The sequence below is a fragment of the Pipistrellus kuhlii genome, unplaced genomic scaffold, assembly GCF_014108245.1.
Source record: "Pipistrellus kuhlii isolate mPipKuh1 unplaced genomic scaffold, mPipKuh1.p scaffold_m20_p_60, whole genome shotgun sequence".
In the NCBI taxonomy this organism is placed as follows: Eukaryota; Metazoa; Chordata; class Mammalia; order Chiroptera; family Vespertilionidae; genus Pipistrellus; species Pipistrellus kuhlii.
The window spans coordinates 1,582,987-1,603,808 of NW_023425563.1; the positions used below are offsets into that span (position 1 = coordinate 1,582,987).

General features: G+C 61.3%; 2 protein-coding genes and 1 long non-coding RNA gene across 16 annotated transcripts in view; 1 reads left to right on the forward strand and 2 right to left on the reverse strand.

Moving 5' to 3' along the window:
* The window catches only part of RBBP8NL (RBBP8 N-terminal like), a 29,815-nt gene that overhangs the window by 3,384 nt on the left and 5,609 nt on the right, over positions 1-20,822 (reverse strand). Inside the window, exons 3-14 of one of the 10 annotated variants that reach the window (XR_006740397.1) lie at positions 19,989-20,031; positions 19,477-19,572; positions 18,869-18,981; positions 18,349-18,421; positions 17,771-17,922; positions 17,596-17,675; positions 17,237-17,394; positions 16,094-16,808; positions 15,792-15,924; positions 15,318-15,505; positions 12,930-13,631; positions 12,198-12,680 (exon numbers count right to left, since the gene is read on the reverse strand). Coding sequence is in view for 3 of the 10 variants with exons in the window: in XM_045574991.1 (XP_045430947.1) it covers positions 13,612-13,631; positions 15,092-15,227; positions 15,318-15,505; positions 15,792-15,924; positions 16,094-16,808; positions 17,237-17,394; positions 17,596-17,675; positions 17,771-17,922; positions 18,349-18,421; positions 18,869-18,981; positions 19,477-19,572; positions 19,989-20,031 (1,907 nt within the window). In the remaining 7 variants the exon portion in view is untranslated. Of the gene's footprint in view, positions 1-12,111; positions 12,681-12,929; positions 13,632-15,091; positions 15,228-15,317; positions 15,506-15,791; positions 15,925-16,093; positions 16,809-17,236; positions 17,395-17,595; positions 17,676-17,770; positions 17,923-18,348; positions 18,422-18,868; positions 18,982-19,476; positions 19,573-19,988; positions 20,032-20,822 lie in introns of those variants that run through there. The other 9 variants (XR_006740401.1, XR_006740400.1, XR_006740396.1 and 6 more) reach the window with 9 other exon arrangements.
* Positions 79-10,377, reverse strand: CABLES2 (Cdk5 and Abl enzyme substrate 2). Of its 5 annotated transcripts, none has more exons than XM_036420012.2 (10): positions 9,975-10,367; positions 7,000-7,071; positions 6,819-6,911; positions 5,658-5,735; positions 4,986-5,094; positions 4,452-4,617; positions 3,945-4,192; positions 3,483-3,589; positions 2,334-2,538; positions 79-2,121 (listed from the first exon to the last, which is right to left on the reverse strand). In XM_036420012.2, the coding sequence occupies exons 1-10, from the start codon at positions 10,325-10,327 to the stop codon at positions 1,981-1,983; spliced, it is 1,572 nt and encodes a 523-aa protein (XP_036275905.1). In that variant the 5' UTR covers positions 10,328-10,367; the 3' UTR covers positions 79-1,980. The 5 variants fall into 5 exon arrangements, 4 of the variants coding, with proteins under 4 accessions (XP_036275905.1, XP_036275906.1, XP_036275907.1 ...); XM_036420013.2 differs by having other exon boundaries at positions 3,945-4,048; positions 9,975-10,364; XR_006740403.1 differs by lacking the exon at positions 79-2,121 and having other exon boundaries at positions 2,401-2,538; positions 3,483-3,650; positions 9,975-10,376.
* LOC123651587 lies at positions 3,657-20,812 on the forward strand. The gene is made up of 3 exons (XR_006740404.1): positions 3,657-3,849; positions 20,461-20,477; positions 20,800-20,812. It is a non-coding gene; the product is annotated as an uncharacterized LOC123651587 (long non-coding RNA).

Sequence of the window (20,822 nt, forward strand, 5' to 3'; positions counted from 1 at the left end):
TGCTGGGGGAGGGGTCAGAGCTGACATCCTGCTGTGAGTGGGCGAGGAGGGGTCAGCTCACTAAAAGGAGGCCACTTATATGCTGCAAAACCAAACTTTACTTTAAAGCACAAATACAAACACTTATGACACAACTTGACATTGAGGTCAGATAATCACTTAACACACATTTCAAGTCCACAACTGCTGCTGGGTTCTGAGGGAGAGGAGCTGGGCCCTGGACACCCTCAGGCTGGGGTTTGTTCTAGAGGCTGGGGATGCAGTCTGAGGTTTGGCTTAAATTCTGGCTTTTCTGCAGGGGTTCTCGAGTACCACACAGTGGCAGTTCTATCATTTCTGTAAAGGACACACAGCTGGGAAGGTTACAGATGAGACTGGCAAATTACTAAATCTTACTACATAAATGTGCAAACTTAATGACCATATTTTTCAGCTGGCCTGACGTCTGTGTATAAATTCCCAGAGACAGATCCTTCGAGGCTAAGCTGTAAACCGGGACCTATGTTTTGAGAAAGTCCCTTACAGTGCTTGTAACACGGAAGTGTCCTTGAGATACATGGTGGCAGGATGGGATGCTTTCCATAAGTTGCTGGGCCTAGCACCTTACACCATCCACCTTGGATGCAGGTTGGGTTTAGGGAGCCATCTTGGAGAGGGAGGCGCACTGCAGTCTTACTCTGAGTGGAAGGAACAGGCTTGCAGGCAATAAGTAGACGAGTAGTTGGCCTGCACCTCTTCTGGGGTCTGGGCCGAGTTGCTGGTGGTTGGGTGCTGTGATGAGCAGAACTGGCTATTCTGCAAAAACACCAGCCCGTATGAAGAGAGTACAAGATGGGGGCTGCCCCAGGGTCTAGCACAATAGGAAAGCAGCTTGATCCATGGCCATCTTTCAGGCCAGCCGACTCACCAGTCGGGGTTTTTGGTGGGGCAGTGAGCTGGAGAACTGGACCACGGAATTCGTGCAAAGGACGACAAACCTGGAAAGACAGAGCCCGGGCCTTCGTAGGAGTGAGGATCACCGGCAGTGCGGTCTGAGTGACTGCCCAGACAGCCTTGGGAGAAGAGGGCACTGAGCCCACCTCTTGGGGAGGCGGTGCTGTGGGCTACGAAGTAGTCCGTCTCCTCCCAGCTTGAGCAAGTGTGGTTTCAACCCACAGCTTCACACATTTAACTAATTTGTGTTCCCTTATGAGAAACCTACAGAACAGAATCCCAAGACATAGGCTGTCCTGTCATAATATTGCTTAAGAAGATCAAGAGCCACACTCCAGCAACACAATCATCTGAAGATGTAGAGTGTCACAGGCCAGTGGGGTTTTCTGGGTGAGGTGAAGGGGCAACTTGTGTTTGCAGCGGCCTGCTGGCATAACACTCAGGTACAAGGACTTCACAGTGACATGATGCTTGGGAGATGAGCGGTCCAAGAACAAAACTGATCAAGCCTGGAGTCTGCCCTTTGCTCTGCTTGTGACGCGGGGAGGGGAATGGACAGCAGGCTGGGCAGGGTGTGTTCCACATCCAAAAATTGGAAAGTCAAGGTTAATGCTTCACTGCATTAACTCCAGGGACCTGAATCCACTCAGCAGCATGTGGAACAGTCACCACTGCCAGGCGTCAGTGGCCACAATAGCATGTGGAAGGCGAGGCAGCGCAAAGCAGAAAGATGCCATGACATCGGGATCCAAGGCATAAATCGAGGGTCCTAGTGCCAGGCCAGTGTCAGGCATGTGAAAAAAGGAAAATGACAAACCCCACATTGTATCCACATGAGAATGCCAAATATTCTCAAACACCATGGTGATGTGCTGTGCTTTGGAATGAAAGCATGGCCCCCCAAGGAAGAAAGCGTGCGAAGGCAGGGCCACGTGCCTGAGCTGGGAGGGTGAGGCCATGGGGGCCAGGGCTGCACTTCACTGCCTGGGAACAGCTCCTGGGCTCACAAACGGTGTGCAGAGTGGCATGGGCTGTCCGGGCGGCAGACTAGAACTGCTGTGTGAGGCGTCTGTGATGAGGTAACACCTGGTTCTCAGGAAGATAAAGAGCAAGTTCCAAGGCCACAAGCACTGTGAACTCAAACCCAATTAGATCCCGTCTGTTGAACCGGAACCTTTCTTCTAACTTCTGCATGGAAGAAGAGAGAAGGGTTAAGCCAGGGTCCCTTGCTCTGGTTCCCAAGTCAGCAGGTTTGGGAGTGGTGGCTGGCCTCACTCCAGGTTAGTGGGCAATGACCACCCTCTCTAGGGGTAGTGCCCAGCCAAGTGCTTGGGATGGGGTGGTGGCTGGGGCGTGGCTGGGAGGGGCAGTGGGGTCGGGGAAGGGTTGAGCGCACTCACGTCTATGAGCTGTTTTACTTCATTCTTGCGGAGGTCGCTGCTGATCTTGGCAGCAAGCAGCACACAGGCGCCGGCGCACAGCTTGCGGTTCTGTTTGTTGAGCTTGCCTTGCAGGACAAGCTTCTCGAAGTACACGTAGGCCATGGCCACAGACACAGGCTCCAGGTTGCACTCCTCAGATATGTTGCGCATCTCGCGTTTTAAACTGCAGGGTTAGAGGGAAATCAGGTGCTCTGGGGTGGAGGACCAGCACCCCTCCATGACCCAGGGCCGTTAGCACAGCTCTGTTCCTTCCAGGCGGGCACAGCTCAGCATCAGGGCCCACAGCGTGCTGGGTAAGCAGCGTGCTGGTCTTGGGCCCCACTTGCCCCTTGGCTGAGTCCTACACCTCCCCCCACCCCCCCAATATCCTCTAGGGGCTGCCACAGAGGACAAAGTCCCTACTCTCCTGTGGTAGCAAGAGCATCCTAGAAGCCTGGAGCTGCTGAGGGGGGGGTGTTAGTAGGATTTGGCAGCGCAGGACCCCAGAAGGGGGCAGTGCCCAGGAGATCTGCCTCAGCCAGCAGCTCTAGCACTTGCACACTGAGGCCATAGGCAGGCTGCCTTGGCCTGCGAGTTCCTCCTCTACTGAACAGGGACAATGGTGGTGCCCCCCTCATGGGGTGTCATGGGCACCAGTGAGGAGGGCTGAGTGGGTGGGAGCAGCTGCAAAAAGTAAACAGGCAGCTTGACCAGCAGAGGTGTGCATGTGTATGCGTGTGCATGTGTATGTACATATGCTTTGTGTGTTACTGGCCTGGTCAGAGGGTGGGAGGGGGCATCTGGATCTTCAGGCTCAGGAATCAACGGGAAATGGGAAGACAGGCCTACAGGACCTCATAGGATGACACACAAAAGAAGTGGGTTTTGGGCCACTTGGTTGGTGTGGCTCAGTGGTTGACTGTTCACCCAGGAACCAAGAGGTCACCAGTTCGATGTCCAGTCAGGGCACATGCCAGAGTTGTAGGCTTGATATCCAGTGTGAGGTGTGCAGGAGGCAACAATCGATGTTTCTCTCTCATTGATGTTTCTCTCTCTCCCTCTAAAAAATTCAATAAAAACACTAAAAAAAATGAAGAAGGTTTTGGGGATGTCCTTGGCCCTCCCTACCTCCTAATTTTGCTCAGTGTTAGTCTGACGTGTGGAAACTTCTCTCGGAATGTTTCATTCATGTCCTTCTTGAGGTCGGAGGGCTTCACATATTCGATCACTGTGGTCTGCAACACAGAGGGCAGCAGGGTGGGGCCGGGCCACTGAGGCAATTTCCCGCGACCAGGCCTGCAGATGTGAATGCGCCGAGCCTTCAGAGCGGCTCCAGGTCTGTGAGAATGACACGCCTGGACAGAGGGCAGGGGAGCTGAGCGCACAGTGGCGAATCCAGGCTGTGGAGCACGTGGGCTTAACCCCAGGGTGGTGGGGCCAGCACTGCTCTCTGGCCTGCTGCACATCCCCTCCCCAGGGTGCTGTTGGGGTCCTGGTGGTGCTGGGCTACCCAGTGCTGGGGCCGCTTGCTCACAGCCCCCCCTCCCCCCCCAGCACCTGAGGGGCAGTGCTGCCTGGTGCTCGCCATACCATGTAAGATGCAAAGATGAGGACTCGCTTGTGCTTGCCACAGGGCCACTGCGGGTCATCCAGCAGGTTGGGGTTGTATTCCAGGGGATCCCCTGCATCACTCCCTGCAGGCAGAAGGCATCCCTGACCCACTGCGAGCCCCAAGCTCTGATGCCCAGTTCCCATCAGCCCGAGCCTCAGCAGACCCTGTGCAGCGCCTGGGAGTTCTCCAGCAACGGGGAGCGGTGCTCCTAGGGTCTGGGAGGGGTCCAGGCGTTGGAGGAAAGGATGTCCTGATGAGGATGGACTCCCCACCCTCTGTGGACAAAACTTCCCTCCATGGCCTGGCTGGGTCTACTTCACTGCGAGTCCCTTCCATTCTGAAAGGCTGTACCTCAACCCCACACCCCAAGCCCGCCTTGGTCTAAACTGAGGGCTGTGGGTGACTCACTGCTCTGCTGCCCCTCAGGGTCACTGGCCTGGCTGGTATGGCTGCCTGTCCTGCCCCCGTGGGCCTGGCTAGGGTACCTAGCTCCGTGCTGATCGGCGCTGACTTGGGAGCAGCAGGTTTGTATCTGGATGTTGGCACAGCCCGGGAGACGCTGGTCCGGGGCTGGGGCGGCGGGCCGTGGCTGTCCGTCTTTTGTGCGACGAGGGCGTTGGTAGGGTACAGGAACTTGGCGTAAGATACGACCTGGGAAGGGAGGCATGTCCAGGTCAGTCCTGCTCCTCCTTGCTGTTTCAGGAAGCCCCCCACCCCCACTCCCCTCTGTGGCCCAGCTCAGGCCTATGTTAGTGTTCTCAGTAACAAGAACATTCCAGAATGTCACCCTCACCAGCTCTTATTTGGATCTGTAGCTCAGGAACCTTCTCCCTGCCTCTGATGCCCTTGACCTCCGACCACCAGTGCTGAGGGCGAGGCCCATCTTACAGGGCTGTGGCTTGCTCCCACGGCCCTTTGCATTTTAGAAGATCAAAGGAAAGCACAACTTCATGTGCCCTTTTCCTCCATAAACATGAGATCTGTGCCTGCCGGCCCGTGTGCACGGCATCAGCTCTTGCCTTTCCATCTGCTCCCAGCTCCACACCTTCCAGCTCACAGACCATCTCGGAAGAAACAGACACGCCACCGGACGGATGCCTCTGCTTCTGGCTGTCCACCCTCAGGTCACTGCAACATAGGGCACCGGAGAGAGGCTGGGTCCCTCTGCCTGAGCGGGTGGGCATCAGAACCTCACCTTGCAGACACACGGGCACGTGTTCTCATCGGAAGAACAGCAGAACTAGCATCACTGGGTACACAGTGAAGTTCACCTGTCCTAAGAACTGTCTAGTCTCTCCTTCCCTGGAACCAGCCACCCCATTAAAACACCGGTTGGCAACTATATGCCCCGCATCCTGTGCCGAAGCTTAGGCCACGCCCGATCTTCAGGGGTGTGCCCCCACCCTGCTAGACTTCAGGGGTGCTTCCCACCCTGACGGCCATCTCCTCCTTCCTCGGTTACACGCAGGACACAGCTGCTGGGACTGGTCACAAGAATGCACGCAGAGAAGGCATGTCCCAAGCACTGACATTTAGGTAACTCAAACTGAAGTAAGATGCAGACACACCCCTCCCGGAGAACCAGGAGATGGCAGAACTTCTGAGAAGATTCAGGAGGAGCTGATCTGCTGACCACCTGTGAGGCTGCCAAGAGCCTGGTCCAGCCCAGCCTGTGCCTCTGGGCCACTCACCTGACCCGCAGGCTTTCTCCATAGGGCAGGACCGAGAAGGCTGCACACAGGGACCGCTTGGCGCAGATCAGCACGATCCTGCGGGGAGAGCTGGGTCAGAACAGGTGGCAGGTGTTTCCTGAGGAGGGGAGAGTTCCTTCCCGTCTAGACTCTGGTGACTCTCAGGCCAAGAGGCCCAGCGGCCAGGTCAGTGGGTTTGGCCATGCCAGCTCTCACGGGTCCCCCACACGTAACACGCTGCACAGGAAGGGTCTCACCTGGCCCCAGGTGGCAGGGTGGAGCCGGAGGTCAGGACCCTAGTTCGAGAGGTCAGGCTTTGGAGGAAACACGGGATGGAAGCGTGTGCCCAGAGGGCTGTTCGGTTCAGTCCCCCTCCCCCCGGAAAGGTGGGGGACTAAGAGTATCAAAAAGCATCCGCTCAATGTCCCGAGCCAAAGTGACCCTTGAGGTGCCCTGCATGGAGCACATGGCAGGAAGGACAGCCTTTCCCCCTCTGGGATGGCTCTGCCCGGCCAAGCCCCAGTCTAGCAGGGGGAGAACAGTGAGACTCCCCCCTCTTCTGGCTGGATAACTGGATGACCTGGCTGGATAACCTGGCTCTCAGGCCCGCTCAGGGCCTGCTCGTGCTGAGGGATCAGGTCTGTCCAACCTCCGGCCACTACAGGGAAGGGGGGGCCTGCAGTGTGACCTCCCCTGGGAGGGGGATCGGTGGGGATCCTTGGGTCAGGGTGATGAGCTCAGATGTCTCAGGGCCGGAAGGGTGGTGCACGAGGGTCAGGCGACAGGAGTGGCCCTGTCTGCAGGCACCAGGCCTCCGAAGGTACACCTGCTGCCACAGCAGTGACTCAGGGCAGCCGTGTTTAGGTTTAGTCCACCGCCCTCCTGACCTCCCATACTTCTCAGATGAAACCAAGCCCTCTATCCTGGATGTGTCCCAACGTGTTCCCTGCCCCAATGTCCCTTCACTCAGCACCTCCACTAAGTCCGGTGTCCCCGGGTCCTGGGGGGGGAGGCCGTGGGCTGGCCATGGGCTTGGAGCGCAGTTAATGGGAGGGAGGCCAGATACTTGGAGAGGGACATGTATGGCTGTGGCTCCAGGGCGAGAGCCGGCCCCCAAGGCTTGACGGAGGACACGGGAGGCAGCCCCACAACGGCTGGTACCTGCTATTCTTGGTGTCATACTGTCGCATGTTCTTGATGAAGTGAGTCTTCTTCAGGCCCTTGTGCCTGGGGGACCCGGGCATGTGCTTGGTTCTGCAGGAGAGAAACAGGCCACTCACCCTCCAGGATCTCTCTGGCCCCCAGGGCCTCAGGGCTCCCAGGCAGCAGGTGGGATCTTTACCTTTGAACGGAGGGACATCCCACGGTGTCTTCCAGGAACTCGAGGGAGCAGCGCTGGGAGGCAACTCGCCTTCTGTAAAGAAGACGCCACCGGCTCAGAATCCAGACCAGGACATGCAGGATGGGTCCAGCCAGGCCAGCGGGCGGGGCGGGTGCCGAGGGAAGGAGTGCAGGGGGCCCCTGCAGCCACTGGGACTTTCTCAGGCTCATTTCCGCAGGTCGTTTCCCAGGAGGTGCCAACAGCTCCCGCACACCTGGGACCTCATGTGCAGAGCCCGGCCAGCACAGTCCCTGGGAGGCGCTGGCAGATGCCCTGGAGCTCGCTCCTCCCGCTGACTCCGGTTACATCCATGTCACCACCCTGAAAACCTGTTCCCAGCGGGTGTCACTGACCTTCCTCGGCGACTTTCTTCTACCTTCTCTTCTTGTGTTTCAAGGGAGGGAGTAGTAGTCTCAGAGGGCGGTATTGTTCCCCTCCGTTTACAGGTGGGGACGGAGGGACAGAGCTGGGAGGTGCAGCTTCCCCCCTCCCGCTCAGGGATCCTGCTCTGCCGCCCGCCCGCGGGAGCTGGATTCCAGGGCTCCTTCTCTAAAAGCAGCAGGGCGCTCAGGCAGGAGAGACATCACTGCTCATTAGCGCTTGCAGTGCCCATGAACTTCCTGTGCTTTTAAATGAAGAAAGCCCAGCTGAGGAAGGGCTCTTGTCTGAGGTCTGAAGACCACCAAGGCCGAGTGAGGGGTTCTGGGAAGGGGCTACTGTAGGTGCGATCAGACCATCTGAGAACAGTGACACCCTCCCCCCAATGAAGTGACCGCCCTTCTATATTGGGCACCTGACAGGCGCCAGTGCCAATGATTCGGAATCCTCCCCGGGCCCTGGAAGGAGCAAGGCCCTGGCCTCACCCTGCTGACCTGTGGTCTCTTAGAGGGCAGAGGGAGCCCTGGGGTACTGCCAGCTGTCCAGTGGGGGCGCGGGGGGCTGCCCCACTCCCTGGGGAGGAGGGGAGAAGGGGAGAGGAGAAGGGCGCAGCACCTTGCTGTGCTGATGTATTACTTGCTGAAATGAAAACAAGCACCGAGAGGCCTGGACACTCATCCAACCTCACAATAGCCTCTCAGACGGGTAGTGCTTAACACAAGTCCATTTAATAGAGGAGCAGACTGAGGCCCGGAGAAGCCGTGCCACCTGCTCAAGGTCACAGAGCCCCTGAATGCTGAAGCTAGGATTCCACCAGGTCTGCTAGAGCCTGGGCCAAACCACCTCAGTCACAACACAGATTTTGGGAAGACAACCTCACAATTCTCTCCACTCCTAGAAAACAACAGTCTAAAGCCAGCAGCTTGCAGCCATCTTTGCTAGGCTGGCCACCCTCCCATACTCAGCAGCAACTCTGCTGAGGCCTGGGAAGCACAGAGAGAAGTGGACACGCTGATCCTGGGGCCAGCCTTCTGTCAGGGAGCGAGGTGACCCCAGACACGAGGGCAGGGCCCTGAGCTTGGCAGCAGAGCCTGAGGAGGGACACCTGCTGGGGCAGGAGCAGCCCTGGGGGCAGGAGGGACATCTGAACGGGACTTGAAGGTTACGTAGGAGGGAGAGGCAAGGGGCGGAGGGACCCGGGACTGTGGTGGTGCAGCGGGAGGCCCAGGGACTCCGATTCTAACCACCTCCCACCTCCCAGTCTTCCCAAGCGTGGGCCCTTCACACGCTCTCTTCAGAATGGCGAGGGGCCCCTCCCACCACTCTGGGTCCATGGAGGCTGCTGACTGCTCACAGGGTCTGGCCCAGGACTGGGGCCCCAGCTGTTTGCTGAACTGACGCTTAAACCACACACGGCTGCCCAGCACTCACACCAGAGAGAAGAGCAAACCGCGCTTGCAAAGCACACTGGGCGCAGTCCTCCCAACCAAAAGGACCCGATCGCCCGGACCTGCCCGAGGGAGAGGCTGGAGGTGACCACACCAGTGCAGCCATGCTGACCTCAGGTAAGAAGGGTCACCTCTGAACTCCAGGGCACGGCGGAGACCCTGGGGGGCTCTGCACTCAGCCCCTCCTGCACACCTTCAGAGCCAGCCTGAGGGTGCCACCTGTCTGGCAGCAGCAGGACTGTGATGAGCAGGCAGTCCAGGTGCCCAGCCCAGGAGCCCATCACTCCTCAGGGTGAGGGCAGGGAGTGGAGGTCACCTCAGGGTCGGAGGTAGGGGCCAAGGAGGCAGGGTCTCTGGACCCTGAGACTCTGCTTCTGGGAGAAGGAAGAGGCCTCTGGCTCCCAGGGCTGTGGTCAGGGGCAGACTGGGGGGCTGAGCAGGGGTAGGGCTGCTCTGAGATGGGCTGAGGATTCCTGGAGGTGGAATCAGGGCGGAGGAGTAACTGCCACCTGGGCGCCACAGACTCCGGAGGACGTGGGGGCAGGGGCAGGGCGCAGGGTGGCGCCTGGCCTGGCGCAGAGACTGAGGCTGGATGGCACAATGCAGGGAAGCCCACGGGGTCGGGTGCAGGGGACGACGAGGGCAGCTGGGAGCCTCTGTCCAGGGGACACGCTAGTGGGCTGGGAGGGGGCGTGTCAAGAGCTGACAGGCCGGCCTGTGGAACCGCAAAACTCATGCTCAGGGCACTGACAAGGCTGAGAGCACCATGACCCCATATTCTGGCGCTGGCAGGTTGATGGGGACCATGCCGCCTATGTCTGGGGACTGACAGGGTCCGAGGAAACCCCAACATCATGTCTCGGTTGACAGCGCACCGATGACCCGGCCCTGACATCTTACGCCACGGGGCCCAGGACATGCCACCCCTGCATCTGGGCTCACAGGAGGCCAGGGTCACTTCCTGCTCCCCACGTCCTGGCCGACCGACCACCCACCTGTGTCACCGCGGCCGGGACCCACGTCCCGTGCAGACGGCCTGTCCCACCGGGCTCACGGCCCGGGCACCGCCGCCCGCCCTCCCGCCCGCCCCGCTCACCTCCACCCACTCACCGCGGGCGCGGCGCGTCCAGGCCGAGGCCGGCTGGCGCGGGCGCGGGGCTGAGCAGGCCCTGGGGCGCCGACGCCCTGACCGCGCCGCCGGGAGGGCCGGGCGGCGCGGGCTCGGGCCCGGGAGGCGGCGGCGGCGGCGCGGGCGGCTCGCGGACCTCGGCGGGCGGCGCTGGCGGCGGAAGAGTCTCGCCGACCTGGCCCAGGCTCGGGGGCCGCCCGTCCAGGGAGATGTTGTTGAGGAAGAAGAGCGCGGCCTGGCGGCGCCGCAAGTCCCCGCGCCTCCGCATCGCCGGCGGCGGGGCCCTGGCGGCGGGGCCCGGGCCGGGGGCTCCTCCCGCCGCGGCTGCGGCCATCCTCCGACTGAGCCCGCGGGCCGCCCACCGCCGCCGCCGTCCGCGCGCACGCGCCCGCGCTCGCCGCCCATTGGCCACGACGCGCCCTCATGCAAATGATCGCCGTCGCCCCCGCCCATTGTCAGCGCGGGGCCCGGGGGCGGCTCCCGCGGGTCTCGGAAGGGGTCCCGTAGCCTGAGGGCCGCCGCTCGCCTGACCCGGCTGGAGCGGTCCCGGCGGCCGCGGCGACAGGCCGGGGTTCCAGTCCCCGCCTCGGAAGCTGGGCTCTTGCTGGGTTGCGGCGTTTGTGGTCAGTCTCCATCGAGCCTGGGTCTTTAGGCTCCAGTGCACTTCCTCTTGGGTGTGTGCTAATGCAGGGGCTGAAGCTGTGCCGCCTGCCGTGCTAGAGGCCCTTGGGTTTGCAAACTGACGCCTCTTTGTTACTTCTAGGAGCTCCAAGGCTCCCGTTATGGCCCGAATGGCCGGTGGTGCCACCTGGCCTCCCTCGTTGGCTGAAGAAGAGACAGAGGGTCTGAGTGGAGAAGCGTGGGATGACAGGCAGGTTGGGACAGTCCCGCACTTCCTTCAGCAGCAGTGACCTAGGCTTCAGTTTTCTGTACCGGGTTCCCCTGACTTCAGAGCCGATGGCTTCCTGCTCGGGTGCTGCCTTCTGGGGCCCCAGCTTTCCCCCTGTGGGCTTACTTATCCGTAGAGTGAGGACAGTGATTTCAACTCCAGATATTGTCAGGTTAAAGCTGGCCCCGGATGTCACCGGCGCTGGGCTGCCATGTGCTGGAAGCTGGGCATTTGCTGTTTGGTTATACAGCCCAGTGAATGATTTGGTGTGCTGCCCATTGCCTCACACGACCCTGGCCTCTGCAGCTCCTGTCTCAATAGGAGGAGGCAGGCATCAACCTGCACCAAGGAAACGGGTCAGCAAGTTTCTGGTTTTGAGGACATGAGGAGTCGTCACCATCATCAACCAGGGCCCCGCTGCATGGCCCGCTCCCCTCAGGCCCCTTACCCACCGTTCATCTTGGCGTAGCCCTCCTAGTGACCTCATTTGCCCGCACAGGCAGGCTCACCCACTGCCCAGCCTGTCCTCTCCGTTCCCTCTGCCCTTCCACATTGCCCATGAGGCTTCACCACCCAGGCCGGCAAGTTGGATGTGAATGGAGTGCACAGGCTCTGGGTTTTTTGTTGCTGTTGTTGGTTTGTATTTTTTTGTTTTTGTTAATCCTTACCAGAGAATTTTTTTTCCCATTGATTTTTAGAGAGTGGAAGGGAGGAGGAGAGACACAGAGAGAAAAACATCGATATGATGTGAGAGAGACACATTGATTGGTTGCCTCCCTCACCCAGCACTGGAGATTTAGCCTGTAACTGAGGTGTGTGACCTTGATGGCTATTGAACCTGAGACCCTTCGGTGCCCAGGCTGACACTTGAACCACTTAGCCATCCTGGCCCGGGCCACAGGTTGTTTTATTTGATTTTGGGGAAATCAAAACCATCTTTAACAGCTGGGAGGTTTCATGGGCACCTGCACCCACAGCCCTAACTTCTCTTTTGGGAATTTGTTTTCTGGCCTCTCAGAGCACGGTGGGAGCAGCGCCCTGTCAGTCAGGTGTGTGCCCACGGCCTCATCAGGCCCAGCCATTGCCTCTGTCCCGCCTTCATCTCGGAAGGAGCAATCCTCAAATTCATGTGCAGGGAAAGTGCCCCTTGGAGCTTCCTCTTCTTTAATTTACTATTTATATTGATTTCAGAGAGAGAAAGGAAAAGATAGAAACATCAATGATGATGGAGAATCATCGATCAGCCCCTTCCTAATACGCCCCACACTGAGGACCGAGCCTGCAACCCAGGCATGTACCCTGGCCGGAATTGGACCTAGAACCCTTCAGTCTGCAGGCCAATGCTCTATCCACTGAGCCAAACCAGCCAGAAGCCCCCTGGAGCTTCTTAAATCCTGACCCAGTGGGCCTGGATGAACCCAAGAACCTGTTTAAGCTCCTTTCCCCGAGGCCTCTGAGACACACACACCCTCTTGAAGAGACGATGGCTGGCCGGGGCAGAGTAGCCTGAATGCTGAGGTGGAACACTGGGCTGTGGCCATGCAGAGGGCTGAGCAGTCAGCGGCAGGGGTGGGGCCAGGGGCTCAGGGGTCAGTGAGGAGGGCTGTGCACAGCCTCTCTCTGTTCCCTGGCCATGCCCAGAGTGCCCTGTCCCTTAATGTTTGCTGGTTTTCATCCTGCCCTCCCGTAAGGGAGTGATGTCTTTGGCCCTGAATGCATTCAAGAGCCTCTTGAGTCACTTGCCCAGGCAGGTGTTGGCCAGGCTGCCCTGACCCTGCTAGCCACATAGGCCATCTTTTTTTTTTCTTTTTTCTTTCTTTCTTTAAAATATATTTTATTGATTTTTTACAGAGAGGAAGGGAGAGAGATAGAGAGCTAGAAACATCGATGAGAGAGAAACATCGACCAGCTGCCTCCTGCACACCCCTCACTGGGGATGTCCCCACAACCAGTGTACATGCCCTTGATCAGAATCAAACTTGGGACCTTTCAATCCACAGACCGACGCTCTACCACTGAGCCAAACGGGTTTCGGCAGGCCATCTTTCTTTGCACCTGTGTTCTCCCAGCACCCTGAGGACCCTATCTGCGAAGGCGCCTCTCAGCCTTTCAGTCTCCCTGAGCCCTTGGACTGACTGGGCCCTCAATGCCCAGCGTCTGTATGCAGGATTCCACGAGGGGGCGCCGGAGACCGATGTGTGCAGCTCTGCTGGCCCTCAGGGAAAGGTGGCCAGGAGTGCAGGGCCCTTGGAGTAAGGGATGCCAGTGGAGTCAGGAGAGGGGCGGGGTGGGATGGGGTGGGGGGTAACAGAGAGGTGGTGGGTGCTGCCCGGTAAGGACTGTCTGTGTGCTGCAGGGGTGGGGCTGGGCTAGGGCCTGAGGATCCCTGCCTCCTGTGCTTCTGAACTCCTGTTCCCCTCAAGGGAGAAGGTGCTGGGGAGAAGGTGGGATGGGAGGTGCAGCCAGTCATCAAGATGGATGGAGAAGGGTTCCAAACATCAGCTATAGACCCCTCTCGGCCTTCCCAGCCCCCTGGCCACAGCCAGGACTCAATCTCCTTCCCCCTGAGCTGGGCTGGGCTGGTGTTGTGGGCTGTCCTGGCCTCGGTGGGCAGAGCGCCATAGGGTCCCTCCCGCTGCTGTTGCTGGGTGCGGGCCGTCGTCCTTGGGGTCTTGGCCTCCTGGGCCCTGCAGCTGCTGTCAGGGGCGCCCTTGGGGGTTCTGTCTTCCTCAGGACAGCTTCTTGGCGGCTGTGGGAAGCGGACTGAGTTTAGGCGGGGATGCACGGCTGTGGCCTCATGGGTCCTCCATTGAAATGACACTGGGCTCTCCCAGGGCCTTTGCGGGCAGTCTCTGGGCATGGGAGCTCGAGAGCCCACCTGGCAGAGGTGACTGGTTCTGACAGCAGCAGACCCAGAGCAGCAGCCGCTCAATTGGAATTTGGTGGAAGCGAGGACCCTCTCCCCAGGCGTGCCAGCCTGAGGCCGGCCCAGTCCTGGCAACCCCCTCGCTGCTTTGCAAAGAGAGGGCCCGGCACGTTTTGGATAACCCGCACTGATGGGGAAAGACTCTCAGAATCCCGAGACACTGGCTGGGTGTCTCCATGGGCCTGGCCTGCCTCTGGCCAGGCTACAGGGGAGGGGTCAGATCCCTGCGACCCTGGCAGGGGAGGCCTGCCAGCATGTCTCTGACGCGGAACAAGATTCAGACCTGGGTCAGAACCAGGGTGGAATCCTGACCCTGTGTACCAGTTTTGTGACCTTGGGTGAGTTCCCTCACCTCTCTGTGCCTCAGTTTCCCCACCTGTGAGGCTATGAGGTCCATCACTGGGCAGTCATGAGGTCCAGAGGCAGTGAAGACTGGACAATGCTGACAACCTTCTATGGGCGCTGCCACTGGAGCTGAGCCATGTGGCATATTGCCTGGCACATAATGGTGAGGGCCACAAGCTGGGCAAAGGCTCCGTTCTCACTGACCGCCAGTGTGGGCGTCGTGAGGTGTCGGTGCCAGCTGGGGAGCCCCTGCACTGGCCCCGGTGGGAGGACCAGGGTTGGGCAGCTCAGTTCCAAGAGCAGGGTGGGGCGGACACCTGCATGCCCTATGGACTGTGCCCACTGTGTCTGGGCCAAATAGCGCCCAGTAGGAAGTGCCTGGAAATCAGACAGGTGGCTGGCCTCCTCCATTGCTCGCCCGAGAAAACACGGCTCTCAGTCACCTTCCCAGCAACAATGGTGCCTTGTGGCGGCCTAGCCTGGCCTGCCTAGTGGCAGACCTGTTTGGACAAACACCTGGGCGGCATCATTATTAGCTTAGGCATTCAAAGTCTCTCCCTGGCCCCTGGCCAAAGCTGCCTTTGTGGCCAGAACAGCAAGTGGAGGTGACGTGGGACCCTGTTAGGAGGAGCCAGGCCCACTGGCACCATCTCATAAACATTTGAGCAACTCCCGCTTCCCCGCTGTCCAGACACCCCCCACACATCCCGGTGGCCAAAAAGGTCCAAGAGACCCCATCCCTCCAGGTTGGAGGACTGGCCGGCTGCTGTGAGGAGGAGTGGACCAGGAATCACCCAGGCCTGACCCCTCCCCCTCCTCTTCTTAAGGGTCCTGCTCTGGGAGAGCTTCAAGGACTGGGTTCAGGGTCTGGGTCAGTCCCTTGGGGACGGGGTGTTGGGCGGTGGCCACTCCCCACCCCCCCTGCTTCTGCCACATACCTTTGTCCCACAGGTCAGAGGGCTGGGCCCACTTCCTCTTCTGTGGCCGGCCCTGCCCGGGCTCCTTGGCACAGAAGCACCGGGGCCCGTCCCCCGGGGTGCTGGATGTGGCCCCCGTCTCCGGGCTCAGGCCCACCTGCGGGTGTGGGAGTGTGGTCAGGGCCAGGACCCTCCCCCGAGCCTGGGGGAGCCCTCGCTTGGGGCCCCACCTGAGCCTGGGACCCACCTCACTGTCCGAGGCGTCTGGCTCATCCAGCTTGTCCGACAGCGGCCGCTGTGCCTGGGCCTTGCTGAGCTCTGCAGGGTGCAGGGCGGGGGTCAGGCCAGGCTGGTGGCCTGGCCGTCTGGTGAGAGCAGGGCGCGTCCTAGCCTGCCAGACCAGGATGAATGGCAACAACTCTGCAGACGAGGAAACTGCGGCACAGAGAGTGCGGTACCTGCCCTGGTCCAGCTCCTGCAGTGACCCCACCAGCTAGGGTGTCCCCCTGGCTTGGTCACTGTGTAATGGGGAACCCATGCCCTGCCCCCAGACCCTAATTGCTAGGACCCTTCCCTTCACCGCCTGTGGTCAGAGACACACCTGCCCTGACCCCCAACTCCTTTCTAGGTCTGCCTGTGGCGGAGCTGGGACAGGTACACTCAGCTGGTGCTGACCACTGCACATCCCCCCCTCCTGGGTTCTCCTGACCCTGGCACTCACCTTTACCTGGGTGGCTACTGGCGTCAGGCCTCTGTGGGAGGGGGGACGGCTTTGGCCTCTCTCTGGTCCCATCGCCTGTCCTGCCTGGAGACGGTAGGCTGGGCTGGGGCTCCGGGAGTGGATGTGGGGAGTCCTGAAGGAAGCAAGTAGGTGGCTTGAATTCATTTGGGGAGATTGTCTTGCCCCCCAACCCAGCCTTGGGCACAGCCTGGCCTGCGCGTGAGTCAGGAGCAGGCTTTCTCGCCGGGCAAGGCTGCTGGCCTGGGTGTGGGCACGGGAGCAAGACCGGGGCTGGGCCTCACCTCGGGCATGGCGGCCTCTTCTGGCCCTGGTGCTCTGGCCCCCGTGGTGCCATTGCTTCGCCCCCAAGGTCCAGACTGGGCAAGTGGCTTGGCTCCCTGGGGCGGCTCAGGGCTGGGAGTGTGGGCAGCCTTGGGGCTGAACCTCCCTGGCCGGCCCACAGGCTTGGGGGTGTCCTGGCCCCGCCCCCACTCGGAGAGGTCCAGGGGCTTGTCTGGAACAGGGACCTCTGTGTCTGTGGCCTCCTTTCCCCTGGGGCTGCCTGGGCCTGTGGGCCGCTGGTGCTGTCCCCTGGGCAGGGCTGCCCTCGTCACCTCGCCCTCTGAGCCATCAGAGTCGGAACCGATCGGAGGGGAGGGCAGTGTCTCCCCTGGCCTGGGGGGCCCCCTCATCCTGGCACCACCAGCCTGTCCCCGTGCCCGCAGCTGCTGGGCCAGAAGCAGGCTCAGGGCTCCCTCTAGCCGAGGATCCTGCATGTCCACCAGGGAGCCCGGCAGGCCCAGCAGGCCCGCGGGCGCCTCCCAGGCCTCTGCCTCTCCGGCCTTCAGGGGCTGGGGCTGGGGACCGTCAGGGGCCACGGCGGGGGCCCGGGGGCTGCTGTGGGGGCTCCGAAGGTGCAGGGACAGAGGGCGGTTCAGGAGGCAGAGGCGGTCAGCTTGGAGGGCATGCTTCAGGGACTCGTAGCGCCTGGTGGAGGCCAGAGAGGCCCGCAGGAAGCTGGGGGGTGGGGAAAAGCCCAATGACAGGGGCTCACGGCCAACGCCCCATCACAGGGAGGACCCAGAGAGGTGAGGAGAACTGGCCTGGTCAGAGGGAAGACGGGGGGAGGGTAGGCTCCTGAGCCCCCTATCCTCCTCTCTGCTCTAGAGGCCAAGCCATGTGACCTGGAACCTGGGGCTCTGTGGCCTCTCCCCTCTGGGCATCAGCTCTCTGCCCTCTCCCCCAGCCCCACCCCGTCCTGGTTCAGGGGGTATCCCCGTGGGGACTTTGTGATGGGCAGTCACCAGGGAGGCAAGCCTTGGAAGAGCGTGAGCTCCTGCTGTGCCATGGAGGGGCTCCTGGCCACTGACCCCCCTCCAAAGGGGGACTAGATGGGACAGTGCTCGCTGAGGCCACTCTGGTGGTGGCTGCGGGCAGACCCTCACCTGTCCAGAGAGAGGCTGTGCTCGTAAGGCAGGCTGGGCGGGCTGCTCTGGGCAGAGGGCGTCCCATTGGCGGAGCCCCGGTCAGCGGAGCAGGCCCAGGCCCCTGGCCGCACCACGGCAATGGTCCCGTGCAGCTGGTTGGAGATATGCTGGGGGCTCTGCACAGGGTGGGCACGGTCAGCCTGGGGGGGGCGGCTGTTGCCCTCTGCCCTTGCTCGACCTTGGACAGGTCACCCACTAGCTCTGAGCCTTGCCTCCATCCCGTTGAATGGAGCTCAGGGGTCCCTGTCTGTCCCAGAGAACAGCGCGTGGCATGTGGCTGGGGCTGGGAGAGGTGGCTTGGGGTCCCTCATCCTCACCATGTCTGAGGCCCGTGGCTCGGGCAGGTTGGCGCCCGGGGAGATGTTGGTCCCTGGAGACATCCTGTGCCCCAGCTTGTCTGTGAGGAAATGCGGCGGACAGGCCAGGTTGGGAGATGCCCGGCTCCTGCCCAGAGGCCCCGGCCTGGGATGCCCGCCCCCCGCCTCACAGCACCTTCTCCCCGTGGACCCGCTTCTGGGGGGTGGTCCTCAGCCTCCGCGTGGCCTCCGGGCAGCTTCTCAGTGCCGGCCTTCCAGGGGCCCGGGGAGACGAGCAGTGGCGGTGAGGAGGGGTCCAAGGAGCCCTCCTTGCACTGGGGCCTGGGTCTGTCTCCCGAGGGGAGGGCAGTGCCCCCCAGAGACAATCAGAAAGGCCAGGTGTCCTCCTGGGGGCCAAGCCGCCACTGCAGGAGGACCAGGTGGCCAGAAAGGGGGCCCGTCACACCACCCGAGATGCGGCCCAGGTGCAGCGCCCTGAGAGGCAGAGCTGCTGGGGTGTGGGGACCAGCCTGCTTCTAAGGGTCTGCTGGGCTCCTGTCCATTCACAAGGTACCTGTTGTGCTTGTTGCTCTGAGGTTGGGAGTTGGCTCTGTGGTGAGTGGCCATGGGACGCCCCCCCAGTACTGGGTTGGTCCCGCACAGGGTCCTGTGCCCCATGCTCTGCAGCCGGTGCTCGTGGCTGCGGCCGGGGCCTGCTGTGAGCTGGGATTGAGGGATCAGGGTGCTCAGGCCCCTGGCATCTTCCCCACTCACCCCAGGCGCCGAAGCTGGGCCAGCTCTTCCTTCAAGCTCTCATTTTCCTCCTGCAGCCGGGTCACCTCATTGGCTGCAAAGACACCAGTTAGTGAGGGACGGGGGTCCTCGCAGCCCGGAGCCTCCCTCCTTGTCCTGCCTCCTCGGGGCCTGGCGTGCGCAGGCGTGCTTGCTGCCTGAGGGTGGTTGGACATGGCTGAGTCAACTGCGCCAGCCTTAAGGCCAAGGAAAGCGATGGGGACCTTGTCCCCGGAATGCCCCCAAGGTGAAGAAGGCTGCCCTCCTCAGGTGGGGCCTCAGGGGCCTCTCAGAGCACAGGGAGGGGAGTTGAGGCCGAGAGGGCAGGGGACTGATGAGTGAGGGACACGCCAGGGCCAGCTGGGGCTTCGCATCATTTGCCTGTAAATTGGGGTGTGGGGTGACCGTTGGACAGAAGGATCACCTTCCCTCTTTCCCTGTGACCCATGTCGGGCTGAGCAGGCCGGGGGTCATGGCCCGCAGGAGGGGCAGGGCAGCTCACTGAGGACGAAGAGGTGCTGCAGGTTCTGGAGGAGGGAGCTCTCGAACTCCTGCTGCTTCTTCCTGGCCAGCTCCTGGGTGACGGTGCAGCGGTCGCACAGGCCGGCCCGCAGCCTGTGGCGGGGGGGGGGGGGGGGGGGGGGGGGGGGGGCAGGAGGCCACTCTGAGGAGGCAGACTGAGGCCCCCCGCAGGGATGTGTCCTTGCCTTTTCCAGGGAAGCCCGCCCCCTCCCCCCCTAAGTTTGGGAAGGAACCCTGAAAATGCAGTTTACTTCAGGCTCTGAGAGTGCCTGCAGGGAAGGTCAGGGAAAGCTGCCTGGTTTAGGTTATCCAGAGAGCTCCCCAAATGCATTCCCCACAGACCCTTGTCCTCTCCGCTGCCACGTATCAGCAGGGGCCAAGTTCTGTCTCCCCTGCTACCCAGCCCCTGGCTCCCCTGCTCCCCAGCACCCGGCTTCCTGCTCCCAGCATCCGGCTCCCTGCTCCCCAGCACCCGCTCCCCTGCTCCCCAGCACCCGGCTTCCTGCTCCCAGCACCCGGCTCCCTGCTCCCCAGCACCCTGCTCCCTGCTCCCAGCACCCGGCTCCCTGCTCCCAGCACCAGGCTTACCTGTTCTCCAGCACCCGTACGTTGTCTTTCAGAGCCTTCTGCTGCTCCCTGAGCTGGTGGTTCTTGGCACATAGCTCCTCTACCCTTTGGGCATCCCTGTGGGGGTGGGGGAGGACCAACGCGAGGTTGGGTTTCTCTCTGCCACCTGCAGTGCTACGGAACTGAACCCCATCTTGATGTGGAGAGCCCCGCCCCTCAGTTCTCCATGTCTCATGACATGTGTTCCCACTGATAACTGTCGATACTGCAGGCGTCTTGGGTGGGTGTGGCTTGCCCAGGCCCATGGAGGGTCCCTGTTCACATGGTGGCTTTGGAGTTTCCAGTCCTGGCTCACCAGCTGTTGGATGTATGACATGGGCCAGTGGGTCCCTCCCTCCTGCCCACGCTGAGCCTGTTTCCCTTTGTACAGGGCCGAGGACACCCTGAAATTTGGGAGGATGAAGTGAGTGACCGGTGAGCTGCTGTCCTTCACATCTGTTCCCACTGGGCTGGGCCAGCCCATCCCGACTCACCGGCAACGCTCCGAGTTCAGTTCTAGAAGCTTGTTCTGCAGGCCTGGAGGGTCAAGGAAGGGGTGGGGGTCAGGCCCAGCTGTGCGGCAGAGCCCAGGGCACCTCCGTCCCTCTGCACCCTGACCGGTCGCCTCTCAGACTGCTGCCCTGGTCCAGTGTCTCCCTTCCTCTGGGAGCTCTGACTCTGTGTCAGTCTGAGATTGATTGGGACCTCACGGCTGGGATAACAACCACCTAACCAGGTCCTGGGAGGGCGTTAATGTGGGGGGCAGCTAGTACTGAAATAAAATGGGCTCTTGGGGGCACCCGCAGACTCCACCATGCCCCCTCATGTGGCCAGCCTGGCTCGTTAGCCCAAGCAGAACCTGCCTCTCAATCTCTGGGGCGGTGACCCATGCCCTTTGGCACTCTGGGGGGGAGTGCTTATGGAATGTTGGTCTCAGGAGGGTCTGGCCAGGGCCAGGGAGCCCAGGGGATGAGGGGACAGGTGTGTGGGCAGGGTGGGGCCCAGCCTGGGTGTCCAGGAGAGGATTTCAGATCAATGCCCTGGACGGGCCGTTCTTAGAGGCGGGCGGCCTCGCTGGGGGGACGCGGAGGCCTCTGCCCTGGGCGAAGGAGTTCCTGGCTCTCTGCAGCAGCTGGCTCTTCATTTCCACTAGGACTGGGCTGACTGCTGGGAGAACCCTGCAGGGCACACTTGGGTGCTGTTCTGAGGCTGGGCACCTGGCCTCGCTGATGCTCTGGGCTCTGAGGCATTACTGCCTCTGGGCCTGGAAGGCGAGGTCCTAGGTTTGGAGGAGATGTGTGGGAGCAGCCTGGCCTGGCCTCCGCCCC